This window comes from Ostrea edulis, chromosome 8 (assembly GCF_947568905.1).
Source record: "Ostrea edulis chromosome 8, xbOstEdul1.1, whole genome shotgun sequence".
Lineage (NCBI taxonomy): Eukaryota > Metazoa > Mollusca > Bivalvia > Ostreida > Ostreidae > Ostrea > Ostrea edulis.
The window spans coordinates 25,411,136-25,427,975 of NC_079171.1; the positions used below are offsets into that span (position 1 = coordinate 25,411,136).

Sequence of the window (16,840 nt, forward strand, 5' to 3'; positions counted from 1 at the left end):
AGATGAAACCATACAGTATTACGACTTTACCAGTTTATATCCATGGACAAACAAGTATTGTCGCTACCCCATCGGTCATCCAACCATCATTACAGACAATTTTCAGGACATGTCACAATACTTTGGACTTGCCAAAATTAAAATTCTCCCTCCTAGAAAACTTTATCATCCCGTACTTCCTTATAATTCGAATGGAAAATTGAAGTTTCCATTGTGTAGAACGTGTGCGGACAGTGAAAATCAGACTGATTGTACATGCTCTGTGGAAGAGAGAGCCATCACGGGCACGTGGTGTACTCCTGAAATTCAAATGGCAACGTCCAAGGGGTACAAAATTTTAAATATTTATGAAATTTATCATTTTGCTGAATCGTCAAAATACGACGTTGAGTCGTGTGAGGGGGGACTTTTTGCTCTGTATGTTAACATGTTTTTAAAAATCAAACAAGAGGCTTCAGGATTCCCTGTTGAATGCGATACAGAAGAGACCAAACAAACCTATATACGGGAATATAAAGAAAAAGAGGGAATACAATTAGATTACGAGAAAATAAAGAAAAATCCCGGTTTGCGATGTTTAGCAAAACTCTGTTTAAATAGCTTTTGGGGTAAATTTGGTCAGAGGTTGAACATGCAACAGTCTGTGTTCATTCACGAGTCAGAAGCCGACACATTTTTTCAGATGCTCTCCGATCCAACCAAAGTCCCCCACAATTTTCACATCGTTTCACGAGACATACTTCACTTAGAATGGAGCAACAATCCATTATTTGCAGCATTCGACAACAAAACTAACATATTCTTGGCTTCTTTTACCACCATGTGGGCTCGATTGAAATTATACAGCGTTCTTGACCAATTAAACGAGAACGTGTTGTATTTCGATACAGACAGTGTCATTTTTAAGGCCAAAAAGACGGACGATTTGAAGTATCTCCCCATTGGTAATTACCTGGGAGAGTTAACAAATGAGATCTCCCCAAAAGACGGGTACATTGTTGAATTTGTTTCGGGGGGTCCTAAAAATTATGCTTACCGAACACTGTCTGGAAAAGAAGAATGTAAAGTTAGAGGATTTACGCTAAACTGGGCCAATTCGAAATTGATCAATTTCGATGCCATTAAATCGATGATCTGTACCTCACAAGACCGACAAATCGGAATTGTCAATCCCTGTAAAATATCGAGAGACAGTAGAAAGAGAAAATTGCTAAACAGAGTTGAAACTAAAAATTATAAAATGGTGTACACTAAAAGAAGAATTCTTCCAAACTTGGACACGTTGCCATTTGGATTTTGATTTAGAAAAAAAACAAACAGTTTTAATGTTCATGTTTTTATTGAATGATATTCACAAATAAAATGATGAATGAAACATTATTATTCATGATTATTTACACTGTCAATATGTGAGCCAGGGAATGTTTTTTCTTTTCCGTCTAACATTGGAAATTCCAGGAGGTTTTCCGACCTTCATCTTCTTACTGATATAGCTCGTACCAGTTTCCGCAAAGTCACTGACAGTTTGTGGTTGATCTGGGCTTTGCTTCGAAGTCTGCTCGATCTCTGGTGCTGACGTATCTTGGGTCGACTGTTCCTCAACAGGGTCCGTTTTTTTAAGTAAACGTTCATATTTAAGTTTCGGCACAAGTATCATTTCCTTCGCCATTTTCCTTTGATATGTTGGACGATAGGTTTTAATAGAAGCGGCACTAAAGAAATGTTTTTCAACAATATTCGGCGTTTCTCCCGGTTGCTGACTTCTCTGGATCCCAGGGATCGAATGTACGATTCGTAAGGTTTCAGTTGGTTTATATACTTTTTAGTCAAAGGATAAGTTCCTGTGTAAATGTTAAGTGCTATTTCACTAAGCACAGCATACTGTTCACTGGTCAAGGCTTTGACGATTACTCTTTGCTGGGTACTGTCTGCATACACAAGAAAATTCAAGAAAGCCTCGTGTGTCTTTACTTTTTGCTTCATGTTTGAATAATGAGACGAACACATAAAATCGTGCTTATTTATATAGGTTGATAAATAATCATCTCTTCACCCGGAAGAATGTGAGTTCTTAACTGGTACTCTCTGTTTTGTGTAGGTTCCAGGCAAACATGCAAGTAACCGAAATCGGGTCGAGTCGCGGATTCGTACGAAGCTTTGAAAAACGGAACTTGACCTGGTAATATCTGAGATCCAAAGGTGATGATCTGTCGAGAATCGCGGTAATTCTTAAACAAAATGACATTTAGACAATTCAGGGAAATGGTCCTGGCATATTTTCCCGGAGGATACAGGTTCTGGGACAGCATTACGGTGGTCACGTTTCTATGATGAGATGTCACCGTGAACAGATGCACACAATCTTGAGATTGTGCAACTTGTAACATGAGATCATCCAATACCACTATAGTGTGATTTACACCCTCTGTGTACTGTTCGATGTCTTCTTTAGAAGGCAACCCTTGATGTAATGAAAGGTTTGGTATCGTCTGCTCCATTTCCTCGAACATAGGTTGATGTTCAGAATAAGCATAAATTATTCTATCAACAGGCATTGAAAACATGCCATTGGCGTTTTGCAGAAGTTTTTTAGTAAAATGTGTTTTACCACTCTGTGTACTACCACATATCAGAATGGTGGTAGGTGCCGAAAACGGTAGTAAGGAATGAGTGTTCCACCAATCATTCATGCTCTCATTTTCCATGTTTCTCAGTCGCTAGACTTCCTCAAAATGAAGTCTAAGGTAATATCGCACACACATATAAGCAATATAATTTATTCCAATTACGAAATAAGATAACTCCCTCATACATGTTCTACCATTTTATTTTTATTTATTGATACATAAAATATTCTTGCATAAAACGTTTCACAAAGTCATCATTGGATTGAATGTCTTTAGAAAATAAAGCATACACACGATTTAATGAGTTTTTAAAACACAATCTTGCAATTAAAAACACTAAGACATAAAGACCACATAAATCGGAATTACGAGGTTGCAGTCGTATAGATTTGAAATTACAATGTGCACTGTTTTTCTTCAAAAAGTTCTGAATGTCTTGATTGTAATCAGCTGGTGATTTTCCAAGGCTATCGAAAAACTCTGCTTGAGATGGACTATGCATGATCAATGTCACCCAGTGTTCTCCAGGAAACGGCAAAGGTTGTGTATTGACGATGAAGGCGCTCGGATATTGTGTAACGATTTGAGGCAATGTATTGCTAGCAAATACACCTTTTACAAAACGTCTTAAGCAAGGGTCCGTTTTCACCAGATTCAGCAGTTGCATCGAATTCATGGTTGAATGTAGTTGATGTCACGTGATTTGTCGACTTCTAGTAGAGATGAAAACGTTGCAAATACTATAGCATTAGCGGCTTTGGCTGTTGCTTGTTTGAATTTCAGTTCCAGTCTGGTGTTTCCTCGACGAATCAGGTTTAAATACTCTTCTCCAAATCCACAAGGATCGACGGTAAAAACAAATAGAGAATAGCCATTTCCAAAATTATTACGACTGATAATCAGTCCGGCATCATTGTTCCATTTTCCAGAGGCTTCAAATAAACGAGCATAAGCCGCTGAATAGAGTCCAGCTGAGAAGTCTGTCTTTAATGGTCTACCGGGTACACTTTCTCCGTTAACGTATATCCCAACATCAGTTAATCCCATATGTTCAAAGTCGAAGGGATTGGACGTGTAATCCCCATTGACGGCTTTCTGGTCCACTAAGGCCACCACGATGCGATCAGGGACTGCTTGAGGGAAAATGTTGTCCCAGTAAAACTCGGTGGATCCTTTAGGAATGGTATTCATTTTCAATTCATTTCGCATAATGGTATATTTTACAGGGGTTGCTTCTATCTGTTTACTATGGTTCAGTAGAACGCCAGGATCTACTCGCACCTTGGCTACTTTGTACACGACGTCCAGCAACTCTAATTTGAAAGCCGGCGTAGATTCTGCTGACATGATGACAAAAGGAGCACTGGATCTAAAGAGTTTGATGTAAATGTCTACTCCGTTTATCAGATATTTATCTATATCAAAGATGTCTTCCATCAGGTTTCCTTCCAACTCAAAGGCTGCACTTTGTTGGGTGTATCCATACCGCAGGACCAGTCCGGCATTGCCTCCATTGTAGGCATTGGCATCGCCTAGATTTCCCTCGTCTTTAAAGAACAGTTCTGATTGTTTCTGTGAATTGAGTTCGTCTTTCCCGCTAAACAAAATTGTCTTAAAATAAGCCTTCCACGGGTAGTTGTTCGTATTGAAAGAGACTAGTTTGTTGTTTAAGTAGACATCCATCTGGGAGAACATACTCTGAAGGGGTAAATTTACGATACCTGTTTTTTCATTACTGGCCAGAGCCGTTCCATCTGCTTTCAAAATTCGGGCCTTTACGTACAATTTACTTCTTTTAAAATCAATGTATTCTGCTCCCGAACCAGAAACTATGATTTCGATCGGTGTATCAGACACTCCTATGTTAGAAATAGGTCTTGCTTCTGTAAAGTACACTTTTTCCACTGCTACTTGGTTCGTTGGTGATGCAAAAAGTGACAGTTCCATGGGTTGAGCTATGTCTTTATTATCACTGCTTAGAAAGGCCATTTTCACTGTTTAAAGATACTTCTGTAACTGTCGATCTTAAACTCTTTCTTCGTTCTTGATTGCGTTTTCTTGCCTGGTGCTGCTCGCTGTTTTTTGACGGACTTCTTTTTTCTCTGTTCTGGCGTTTTTCTTTGTTTTGTAGGTTTAGATGACTTCTTCCTCGAAGTTGGAGATGTTGTTGGCTTCAATTTTTTTGAAGGAATGGCAACAGATTGAGAACGTGGCCTTTTTATACTTCCCTGTACCTTGACGAATGGTACGCCCTCTTTGACATCCTTGGCATGTTCGACTTTGGCTCTTTCCTCCACGGCAGCTACTGGGGTCATTTGAGTGCTGGTGTGTTGTTCAGATTCTAATTGTGAGTGAGGTCTCAATGGAATAACGTAAGACTTATAACTTTTCACACCTCTACCAGTTTGTTTAGGTTTGTATCTATAAGGGTTGAATTTTTTCTCTGCCATGTTCTTGTAAAAAGCTTCCCATATTCTGGGATCACTGACGTAAGTCTGGCTATTCATCGTCACAGAACGTAAGGAAACTTCTTAAAATGAAGTGTTACGGTCACCGGTCCGTTTAAGAATGAAACTAAGTTTCCATCTCTGTCCGTTATATATATCCCAATCTGCTGTAATTGGCCGATTTTTACTGGAATGTAATATGGTAGTGCGTAGGTGATATTTTCTGCTTTCTCTCCCAGGTATATGCGTCTTAGGAGGGGTGCTTCTTTTCCACCAATAAGAGTTTCTTGACAAATATCACAACACACAAACAACTCGGGTTTCTTCTTTGACGTAATCCAGCTCTCTGAAGAAAATTCTGTCAGGGCAACAGTCCAATATCCGTCGAATTGAATCTGTTTATTCAGTTGAACTCGAAAACAATTTGGTTTATTGTCAAAATATTCAGAACTGTCCGTAGACGTCAACACCATACGAACGCTCATCTTGAATAAATAGGTCTTACAGAGGAGACAGGCTTTTATTGCTTTTCTAGAGAGCTCTCTGGAATCCACGAATTGAATTTCTTTGGCCATCCTTCCCATTTTACAAACACTTCTTTGGTTTTTCCACGACGCCTCCTTTTTAGAATTTTTTCCACTCTGTAAGCTACGTCCTCTGACTTCATGACTTTCTGAAGCTCAGATTCGTAGAAGGTGCCTTCTATAGGGTCGTCCGCCAAATCTTTTACTTTGTATACAGGTATTTGGCCTCTTTTGTATCTTTCACTCACTTTAAAAAATTCTGCTGTCCATTTTTGCTGATAGTCTCTTTGGAAAGGGTGTTTAAGCTGTGATATTCTGACATTATCTCCAATTTTTAACTTGAAAAATGGTTTAACTCTTTTTTTCTTTGTTTTGTTTGACTCCTTAAGCTGGTTACGATTATTTTCTGTCATGTCCGATTTTGGTTTACCCGACAGATAAGCCTCTAGTCTGATTTCATCAGCATTTTCCTGGTTGACAGTGACTGGAGCATTTCCGCCTAAAGACCTGTGGGGTCTATCGTTGTAACTTTTCACCAAATCTTGTAACACATTCACAAAACGATAAGTTTTGTTTTTCATGAAATAGCGATACATAAGGTTTTTCATGGTACGAATCACTCTCTCTGCATAGTTTGCTTTTGTTTCATTTTGAGTGTATATGACGTTAATTCCTTCTCTTTTCAGAAATGTTTTTACCCAACGATTTTTGAATTCACTACCCTTATCTGTTCTGAGAGTGTGTGGTTTTCGTCCTTTCTGGAAAACCGATTTTAAACCGTCGATGATCTTTTGATGACTTTTATTTTTTAACGGAACTATAAATAGATATCGGCTGAAAATGTCTATTAGCACTAATAAGAATTTGTAACCGTCGTTATGGGATGCAATGTTACTGACATCGGCTAAGTCACCATCCCACATAGAATCAATTGTGTTCACTATCACTTTTGAGCGCGGAAATGTCTTACGAATAGGTTTATACAGACTATAAGAGTCTTCGTTGTTTAAAAATTGTCTTATTCTTTGTCTGCCAATCTTATATTTGCCTTCCAGTTTGACGACTTGATACAATTTTTCGGGACCTCCATATGCCCCCGGATTACCGGGAGTGTAGTAGAGCTCCCTTAAGTAATCCGTGTAGTTTGGCATACTGACAAAAACTAATGTTCTCTCTTTGACTGTTGCCTTTTATATCCAAGTAAGAATAAGATACTTTTATTTAAAACCATATTTTATTTCGTATTGTTAAGATAAAAAAAATACAATAATTGATATCTACAAAATGTTACATTCGTATCATTAATTCGTTTGGGTTCAGTGTCTATGGTCACAGTGTCATTCAAGATCACTCTCAATTGATTCCACGTCCTGTAAATCTCCTACATTACATTCCATGGACATATTGTCTTGTGCATCGTAACCGAAGGGGGTACATTCAGGACAGCTTAGCATTCCAAGCTGATTCTGATGAGACTCGCTCAGCATGCAAAGTTCTGTATCTTTTAGCTCTGGAACAGATTCATGCATCTCTTCGAGGGCATCTCTAAGTCTGGACAATTTGTGTTTGTTCAAAGTGACTCCTTTCTTGGTTGGTATGGGTTCTGGAACGTTGTCTGGCTTCCAAAAGTGTCTTATATCTACTGTAGGATAGCCTGGTGATAATGAAACAAACACTCCTCCGCCAACATGCCACTGTACTTCTTCATCCTCTTTTCCAGTGTTGTTTATGTAATTTTGAATATCTGGTAAAAGAGATTCAAATTTCAACCAACGGGCCAAAGGAAAGGTAACTCCCTTCTTGGTGGCAATGAGACGACCATGGGATTCTACGAGATGACGAATGTGAACGTAAACCGTTCCCTTGAAAGGCATGGCGGTGAGAAACAGGTCGTTAAAGTCGTCCAGACTTATCCTACACCTTAGCTCCTGAGACTGCTGCTGTGTACTTTTCTTTGACTCGTTTCTGGAATCTCCTCTTTCTTTGGTATTGACGACTAATGATCTTGCCATGGCCAGCTTCTTTTCGTATTCAGACTTTGTGTCATCGTCATTATTCATTAACAGCCTTGATAAGTCGGCTTGATTGGCTTTCATTAATGCCATTCTGAGGCCCATAAAAGCTCTCGATCCCCGACGTAAGATGATGCTAATCAGTTTTCTGTTTCTGTCATAACTGGTTCTTTCAGCTTCTATTTGTTGTTTCATTTCATCGGTAATTATGTTTGAGGCGTACAGATGTCCTGCAATAGGAATAGCCATCATCTTCTTTACCAATGTCGAGTAGTTTGCCTTGATAACGTCCTGATGTTTAAGCTCCATCTTTGTTCTCGACAAGAATCTCACAAGAAAAAAAGTTCACCTGTATTCTCTCCTTAGGACTTGCTGAGAACTGGTGAAGGTCTTTCAAATTGATAAAGTTTATATATGTTTTATGTCACGTGGCTCATGACTGTAGAGTCTCCATGACTGTAGAGTTCCCTTTGACTGCAGAGTCCCCCTTGACTGTAGAGTCTGCCTTGACTGTAGAGTGTCTCTTGACTTTCACCTATATCACGACCTCCGTAGAAGAGACATTTATTTGCTTCCTATTTTATGCTTGTTTGACTTTAAAGTGTGCATCGTTTCAATTTCTGAAGAAGCACGGGCAATAAAACATTCTCTGTTTGTTGAATTCTTCTCTTAAAATGAGCTCTATCTGTGGCATGTTGCACCCAAATCCCTTTCCGTTCTTCGTACGGAATTAAAATAATCTGTACACGATCATTAAATTTAACTTCTTTTTTCATAATATTCTCCTCTTTGAATTTCTAACGTATTTCAAAGTGTGGGAAGTATTTTCGCGGCATAACTCGACGTTTCAATAGGTATTCTTCAGATCCCCAGCTGTCTGCAATGTCATACCCATTTTTCATTTTTTCCTTAAAATTAGCAATGCAATCCTCTTTTTTGTCAAACCATTGACTCTCTTGCAATGTCCATTTCTTCTCATTTCTTCTTAGAGCACTCCAGGCTAAAATTTTCCATTTGTACTGCTTTCCCTGAGTTTCCATCGTTATAACAACTTACGTAAACCTTATGTGGTATTTATTGTTACAATTCGTGACGTCAGTGACCGTAGAGTCACCCTTGACTGTAGAGTACACCTTGACTGTAAAGTCACCCCTGACTGTAGAGTCACCCCTGGATTGTGACCTCAATTATGACCTGTGTGGGTGGGGACTGGGAATCCCCATGACGTCATCTTGACTGTAAAGTGACTGCACAGTGTATACCCTACTACTCACCTAGTCTTGCCAGGCTTGAACCTATTGTTGTATGGTCCCAAACACTTTTGGAAGGTGTCGTGTATATCGACGCTCACACTTATCGATCGGTACTTATTCCACAACTCCAATCGGTTCAATAAAAAATTGATAAACGACGGGTTGGAAAATATTGGGTAACTACCGTCATAGTTTGGAAATTTAGTGTAGTACGTCATCAATATATCCGCAATCTCCCCGCAAAAAATGAAAGGATTCACACATGTTATGTCGTGAATATCGTGTAAAAAGTTCAACAGGGACGTATCGTACACCAATTCCTTGGCATCGACGACTTGTTTCTGTCTGGGATTGTTCAATACAGTATTGGCTGTGATAGGTAGTTGGAATTTGAGTGACTCTATAGCTTGATCGCATATGCTAGGTTTCTTTCTGGGATCCTTGCTGGCGCTTCTCATCGACGAACTGAGATTATCCTTGGGCATAATGAATGTGTAAGGGGTATCTATAATACTCTGTTTGAAAATAAATCTATGACAAAAGTTCATCACATTGGCGACACTCATCCAAAATATATCTTCGGTCACTTCTTTCGGTACGTAATATTCGTACATACACCACCTTAATAAGGGCGTATCCATGGATCTAAAATTCGCATCGGTATAGTCGATGATTGGTGTACGCATAGAATTGGCAGTATGTCTTACACCCACATATGCTTTATATGGATGTAGAACGACCTTGACAGGTGGTCTATCCATATGTTGGTCTACCAACCGGTCTCGCTGTGTCACCGAAGGTGTTTCTTGGGAGTATGATGCACCTGCTTGCATAATTGAAGCTTTCTGAAGGCTCCAGTTCTTTTTGGAATCTGTGATCGGCAAATGCTTTCGCTGCTTCTATTTCTTTCCCTTGTCGACACAGAATTGCAATAACCGGCGTATTCGTGTTCTCCTCTACGGCGTCTGTTCTGTATACTCCGGTTAAACCTAAAGCGTTACAAATTTCCCTATTGCTAGTTAGCAACTTATAACTGACAGGAGATTTCACAAATCCGGATTTCATAACACATTCATTGTATACCGAGTCATCATAAGACTTTATGAAGGACTTAAAGTGGTAGTTAATTTTGTGACATGTGTGCTGGTCGGATTTCGAGCAAGAAGCGTTGCTAGAATTGAAATGCGAGCTGGCCCGTTCAATTCTCTTGCTGACTCTTCTTTCCGAGTTGGAAATTTTCCGTATCTCTGTCTTCGGTTGAGGTTTAGACATTGTGATCGCGCGTCTGTACCACTTGTATGACCTATATGAATAGCTCGAACGTGTTCGTTTTGTTGTACCGTAGTAATTGTTACTATTTGGTCATATTATTTTTATTAAATATTTCTTTTTGATACTATTTAAAATAGTATATTTATCGTAAAATCCCACTATCATTTGCTTAAAATCTTATACACATCTGTAGGCATAATGTATGGGGTATACTTATCGCTGATAGCGATAGTGGTCGCATTTGGATATGGTGATTGCGCAACGAGATAATTACACAACCACCATTATCTCGGAATATCACGTTTGATAGATGGGGTCGTTGGCCATGGGATCTGACTACACATTCACCAGTTAGTTCTGCAAGCCGCACCATTGCGTTTATATATTTATACACAATGTTCGCTATATATGCGTATCATGAATTTATGTGAAAGTTGTGCTGTATATATTTGTAAACATATTTTTAATACTCCATCATAACATGTAATTGTAAAAATAAAAGTGTTACCAAATTGTTACTGTATATTTTTTATTTGTGGGAAACGAAGGTACATTAAGTAAGACATTACATATATATCCTTAAAAATCGAAGCTGTTCGAGAATTATTGAAGCTGTCTGCGGAGGGCCGTCCTCCGTGCCGCTCTAATAATATATATATATATACACTGTCAAAGGGCTGTCCTCCATATTAGCCTCCACAGTGAATCGTGAACTTACGAAAAACCCATCAGAAAGGCACTTCTTGTCTGTTTCTGTATGTAGTTTGGGTACTCTCGTGTCGTTTGTCACCATTCACCATTTACAATTTGTAGGAGGTATTTTATCCCCAAAGCAGTACGGCGTATCGTGGTTGCAGGGTATAACGTTTGGTCGTTTCGAGTAATAATACACCGGGAATCCGTAGAAACGACTCGCTGCAGTTTTGATGGTGTAGCAATAGTTGACTCTAAAATTCGGCGACACTATCGGATGGTATAGAATCGCCGGCGATCGAGTGTGTATGTACGTACCATTCGATGCGAATGTGACGCTCCGTTTGTTCATGGAGAAGAACGATATCAGTAAGTTATTAATTCGTTCATCGCCTTTAGATTCGTAAATTCTCCAGTCCGGTCCGATAGGTAGCGAGGTAGCGATCCTATCTGGTAGGATGAATAAGCACTTCGCCGCACCATCGCTGTTTCGTAGCACATAACCGTTATCCTTTTTCAGATGTCTCGATCCGGTACTGGTACTACACGAATAACCACAGGTCCTAGATAAGTCGATGTATGGGTCGGCAGCCCGCACTATATCGGTGACGAGGCACGTCGTTAGAATGATGATCGCTGCGAGCATGATGTCGATGTTTTACGTCTTAAGAAACTCTACGCTACACTAGTGTCTTAAACTCGTGTCGGCACCAAAATATCTCCACACCGGACGTCTCAAATAAATATAACAAGCTTCACTACATAATTCACACACAAGACTACATCTCGGTTTCTCAAATGGGGAGTGTTACATAGACGAGCATATATTCATCGCTACCTCCGGAGGACAGCTCTCTGACGGTGTATATATATATATTATTAGAGCGGCACGGAGGGCAACTCCGCAGCTAAAGAATCGAACGTGTTCTAGCAGCGGGGAAAACCCACTTCTAAAAAATCGAAGCTGTTCGAGATGTATTTGATATAGTCTATGGAGGGTGTCCTCCTTGCCTCTCCAATAATATATATATATTATATACTGCCAATAACTGTCCTCCAATTTGTAGCTACACCATGTCGAATGATCGGTATGCGTCGGATGATGACGATTTGATGGTGTGTGGATATTGCAAAGGACATTGGGATTATTGTGGTTGCGTACATCATAAAAAGGAGAATATTCTTAAGAAACAGAAGCTGATAGAAAAAATGAACACTCATCCTTGCCGAACCGCTGGTTATATAATTTGTGGCGATACCCAGACAGAGTGGTTAAAGTGCCAGTGTTCGAAGTTTTGTAGCATCACACCCGAAGAAGAACTCGAGTGCAAAGACTGTATCTGCGAGATATGTTTGGAGTGGAAAGATGCGCAGAATGAATGATCGGTTTTACCCCATGTTGACATTTTTACAGCATAGATTTGTATATTTGTGTATTATTATTGTATATAACTACACCAATCTTTGTAACAATTTTTTAGTTGTTGTATATAAAAATTGCTACACCACAATGCGTGAATTCTGGTTAATGGTATTTTTGATCGCACCAGTCGGTGCTGTCATGAAATGTATGTGTCCACGAAGCGCCCACGATTGGATAGGCATGCATAACAATGATAACCGGAGATATTGTATAGGACCCGTATCTTTTAACAGTCGATGTTACTACTTACCGATAAATATATTTGATAATCGTAAATCTATAGTTTATACAGGGGACTCGATATACAGTATACTATACAATTTTACAGAGGCTAGTGTAGTTACTAACTTAATTTGTGACAGTAATGGTATACCGGCGTTAATACACCCGAAGTATTGGAACAGTTATACGTTAACCGATTGTCCAGATATGCTGAAACGAGTTAGATCGCAATGTGTGTACAATCCCAACGATATCGCGTCCGTAGCCAGACGTCTCATACTAACTTGTAGTAATGTAAAATTTAATCCCAGACCTCCAACGGAATATACATTATACGACACTGTTCAAGACGCTAAGTATACCGTGACACATATAGGATATTGTGCCAAGACATGTGCAATTGGTGGACAAGTGGTTCCAAACCCTGGATTTATAGTAATATCGGATTTTGGTGGCAGTTGGTGTCTAGCCGAAACTAAGTTCGAGAGTGAAGTATTCGATCTTCAAGGAATTAAGGAACTTGGTGACGCTATACTTAACCATATTTCGTCGTTAGGAAAACAAGCGATTATAAAGAATGGTGGTAAACCGTATGGAACAAGGGTGTATGGTCGTCCTCGAATTATGCTTAAAAGTTTAGGAACATTCGCTTATTGCAATCGATACCGTGTAGAAACGATTCATCGTGCTTACGACCAACTGCCACCACCGACGGGTGGGTATCCATTTAGGAGTGGCGGCCTTCCTCCCACTACATCGACCAAAAGTACGACTAGAATTCCACAACCGACACCAGCCCCTACGCAAGCCCCCGCGCCGTCCCCTACACTCCCCACACTATTCCCTACACTACGACCTAATGTAATTACAACTACAACGAATACGACTACAAGTAAACCACCTACCGTTACTAATGCGATTGGGAACGCTACGACTACAGAAACAGATTGGATCATGGTTCGCGCAGATACTCCTAGCAATGGGACCGACTCTGATTGGTCTTGGACGGACTGGCCGTGGAAACTAGCAGATGTATTATCTCCAAGTTCTTCCAATACGTTAACCATGGACACATATACTCATTGTATATCTTTAATGCTATTATATATGAATGCTATATATATGTTATATTAACGATTCTGTATCTGCGAGATACGTTTGGATTGGAAATTGCACAGACCAAAGGGTCGATTTTACATCATGTAGACTTTTTTTACAACATAGATTTGTATATTTGTGTATTATCATTTTTTGTATATAACTACACCAAACTTTGTAACAATTTTAGTTGTTATATATAAAAAGTAGCTACACCACAATGCGTGAATTCTGGTTAATGGTATTTTTGATCGCACCAGTCGGTGCTGTCATGAAATGCATGTGTTCACGAAGCGCCCACGAATGGGTAGTTGTGGATAATAATAACAACCGGAAATACTGTAGAGGAAAAGTATCTTTTCACAGCCGATGTTATTACTTACCGATAAATATGTATGATCATCGCCAATCTTTAGCATATATAGGCGACTCGATGTACAATCATAATGCGTCTAGTAAAGTTACTAACTTAATTTGCGATAGTAATGGGAGACCGGCGTTACTACACCCGGAGTATTGGAGCAAATATACGTTAACCGATTGTCCAGATATGCTGAGAAGAGCTCAGACACCATGTTTATATAATCCCAACGATATAGAATCCTTATCCGGCAGTCTTGTAAGAACTTGTAACAATGTAAAATTTATCCCCAAGCATCCCTCAAACTTTGTAATATACAATACTGTTCAAGACGCTACGTATACCATGTCATATATAGGATTTTGTGCCCCGCTTTGTGCAGCTCCTGGAGAAGTGACTCCAAACCCTGGATTTATAATAATATCGGATTTTGGTGGCAGTTGGTGTATTGTCGAAACTAATTTCGAGAGTGAAGTATTCGATCTTCGAGGAATGGTGGAAGTTGGTGACGTTATACTTAAATATATTTCGTCGTTAGGAAAACAAGCGATTATAAAGAATAATGGTAAACAATATGGAACAACGCTGTATGGACGTCCTCGAGTTATGCTTAAAAGTCTAGGAGCATACGCTTATTGCAAGCGGCACCGTGTAGAAACGATTCATCGTTCTTATGAAGAACTACCGCCGGCGACTGGTGGGAAACCATTTCCGTGGAATGGTCCTCCCCCCACTAAAATTCCAACACCAGCTCCAACGCCAGCGCCACCCCCAACACCAGCACCAACGCCAGCGCCACCCCCAACACCAGCACCAACGCCACCCCCAACACCAGCTCCAACGCCAGCGCCACCCCCAACACCAGCTCCAACGCCAGCACCGCCCCCAACACCAGCACCAACGCCAGCACCGCCCCCAACACCAGCACCAACGCCAGCACCTCCCCCAACACCAGCTCCAACGCCAGCACCTCCCCCAACACCAGCTCCAACGCCAGCGCCAAACCCACAACCTACAACTACTAAACGCACTACAACTACAACCACGACTACGACTACAAGTAGACCACCTACCGTCACTAATGCAACTGAGGACGATGCTACTACAGAAAAGGATTGGATAATAATTCGTGATGATACTCCTAGTAATGCGACCAACTCCGATTGGACTTGGACAGATTGGCCGTGGAGACTAGCAGATATATTATCTCCAAGTTCATCCAATGCGTTAACCATGGATGCATATATTCAATGTATATCTTTAATGCTATTATATATGAATGCTATATATATGCTATATTAACTAAATGTTTATTTTCATGATACGTGCATATTTATTATTATATGTTTACAACACACCATCTCCACAAAAAATTCTCTACACGTATCGTTCATAATGAGGAGCGCCATATCGATACCGTTAATGCTGATGTACATAATTAGTGACACTAGTGCCATTATGATGTGCATGTGTTCGACAAAGAGCTACGATTGGATCGTAGTTCAAAATATGCAAAATAACAAATATTGTAATCATAGATCGTACTTTAACGATAGATGCTATTACTTGCCCAGCCTTGATACAAATGTACACACATCTGTGTTCTTAAATGGTTCGGTTACACGTTACAATACACAAGATGGTACTATACAGGCGCCAAATATTTTAGTTTGCGATTCGAACGGTTATATCGCACTGATCGACCACGAACATATCAAAGAATACATGTTGACAGAATGTCCAGACATGCCATCGACCATGGTTGACACGTGTAAGATTCGGCCTGAGGATGCATCATCGTCACTAAATCCAATTCGTAAAACTTGTGCTAATACATACTTCTCTATAGACCATGGTGTTAAACCGATATTATATTCGAAGGGTATAGATACGCAATTAGTCATTCAACCAATTGGTTATTGTGCACCGTCTTGTCAAAAACAATATGCATCAAAACCAAGTTTTCTCGTTATATCACCAGCCGGCAGATATAAGTGCTTTGTAGAAACTTTGATACCGAGCGAAATTTTAGACATCGGATACGACACAGAATTAGGAAATGTTATAATAACATATGTGGCGAGTTTAGGTAGACGAGCGGCTTTGAAACAGAATGGTGTACCATATGAAGACTTTGGGACTGACGAATATGGCGATCTTCAACAAGTGTTAAAGGTCAAAGAAATTATAGGTTTTAAACTTTGCAAAAGGTTTCTAATCGAACGGAGAACAATTCACGTCAGTCTCGGCACAGTCGGTCGGGTCGTCGTGAATCCAGGGAGCGCCGTACACCATCGGCAACCAATTCCCAATGTGACCGTCCGTGTCGGGATAATCGAATCGGGGGCGCGCGGGACTGCTACCCGGCATCACGTACTCGCTCTCGTCCTCGTCACTGCTGATGTCGGAGTATTCGCAGACACCGGCGGCCGGCGACTTCCTCACCGATTCCTCACAATTTTCACCACCCTCGTCCTCCTCAGCATCGCTTATGTCCGAGTACATGGTCGGATCGCCCACCTCGCAGGTAGAAGTGCCGTCCTCGCCATCACTGTCGCTAGAACTGCTAGCATCGTTGGGCAGGAACACTTCGTCGCAGCTATAGTCCATGCTAGTGTCACTCAAAACGCTACTGGCATCGCTGTCACTGCCGGAATCACTGCAAGCGCTAGTATCGCTGCAGCTCTCGGACCCGTCGCTCTCGTCCCCGTCACTCTCGCTACCGTCCGGAGTTTCGGGAACCACCACCTCGGAACACTCGGGACCGCCCACGTCCACGTCGGGACTATCGCCACCGGCGGGACTACTCCCCTCGCTATCGCTAACCACTATGTCTTTGGTACTGTCCGACAATTGCTCCAACAACGAATTCACGTCATCGTGATTGTCCAGCCAACTACTCAAGTCC

General features: G+C 40.6%; 5 protein-coding genes across 5 annotated transcripts in view; 1 reads left to right on the forward strand and 4 right to left on the reverse strand.

Annotated features, from left to right (window-relative positions):
• Positions 1 to 3,299: 3,299 nt before the first annotated feature.
• Positions 3,300 to 4,616, reverse strand: LOC125663138 (uncharacterized protein F54H12.2-like). The gene has a single exon (XM_048895448.2). It carries the CDS (start codon positions 4,614 to 4,616, stop codon positions 3,300 to 3,302), a length of 1,317 nt encoding a protein of 438 aa, XP_048751405.2.
• A 978-nt stretch (positions 4,617 to 5,594) lies between these two features.
• Positions 5,595 to 6,749, reverse strand: LOC130049638 (uncharacterized). Its single transcript, XM_056147511.1, has one exon. It carries the CDS (start codon positions 6,747 to 6,749, stop codon positions 5,595 to 5,597), a length of 1,155 nt encoding a protein of 384 aa, XP_056003486.1.
• Positions 6,750 to 6,935: 186 nt separating this feature from the next.
• On the reverse strand, positions 6,936 to 7,919 carry LOC125662458 (uncharacterized). The gene has a single exon (XM_048894689.2). It carries the CDS (start codon positions 7,917 to 7,919, stop codon positions 6,936 to 6,938), a length of 984 nt encoding a protein of 327 aa, XP_048750646.2.
• A 6,358-nt stretch (positions 7,920 to 14,277) lies between these two features.
• Positions 14,278 to 15,127, forward strand: LOC130049639 (uncharacterized). Its single transcript, XM_056147512.1, has 2 exons — positions 14,278 to 14,992; positions 15,078 to 15,127. Exons 1-2 carry the CDS (start codon positions 14,278 to 14,280, stop codon positions 15,125 to 15,127), a joined length of 765 nt encoding a protein of 254 aa, XP_056003487.1.
• A 1,019-nt stretch (positions 15,128 to 16,146) lies between these two features.
• The window catches only part of LOC130049640 (serine-aspartate repeat-containing protein C-like), a 1,259-nt gene continuing 565 nt past the window's right edge, over positions 16,147 to 16,840 (reverse strand). Inside the window, exon 2 of the mRNA XM_056147513.1 lies at positions 16,147 to 16,828. Coding sequence (XP_056003488.1) covers positions 16,147 to 16,828 — 682 coding nt within the window. The remainder of the gene's footprint in view (positions 16,829 to 16,840) is intronic.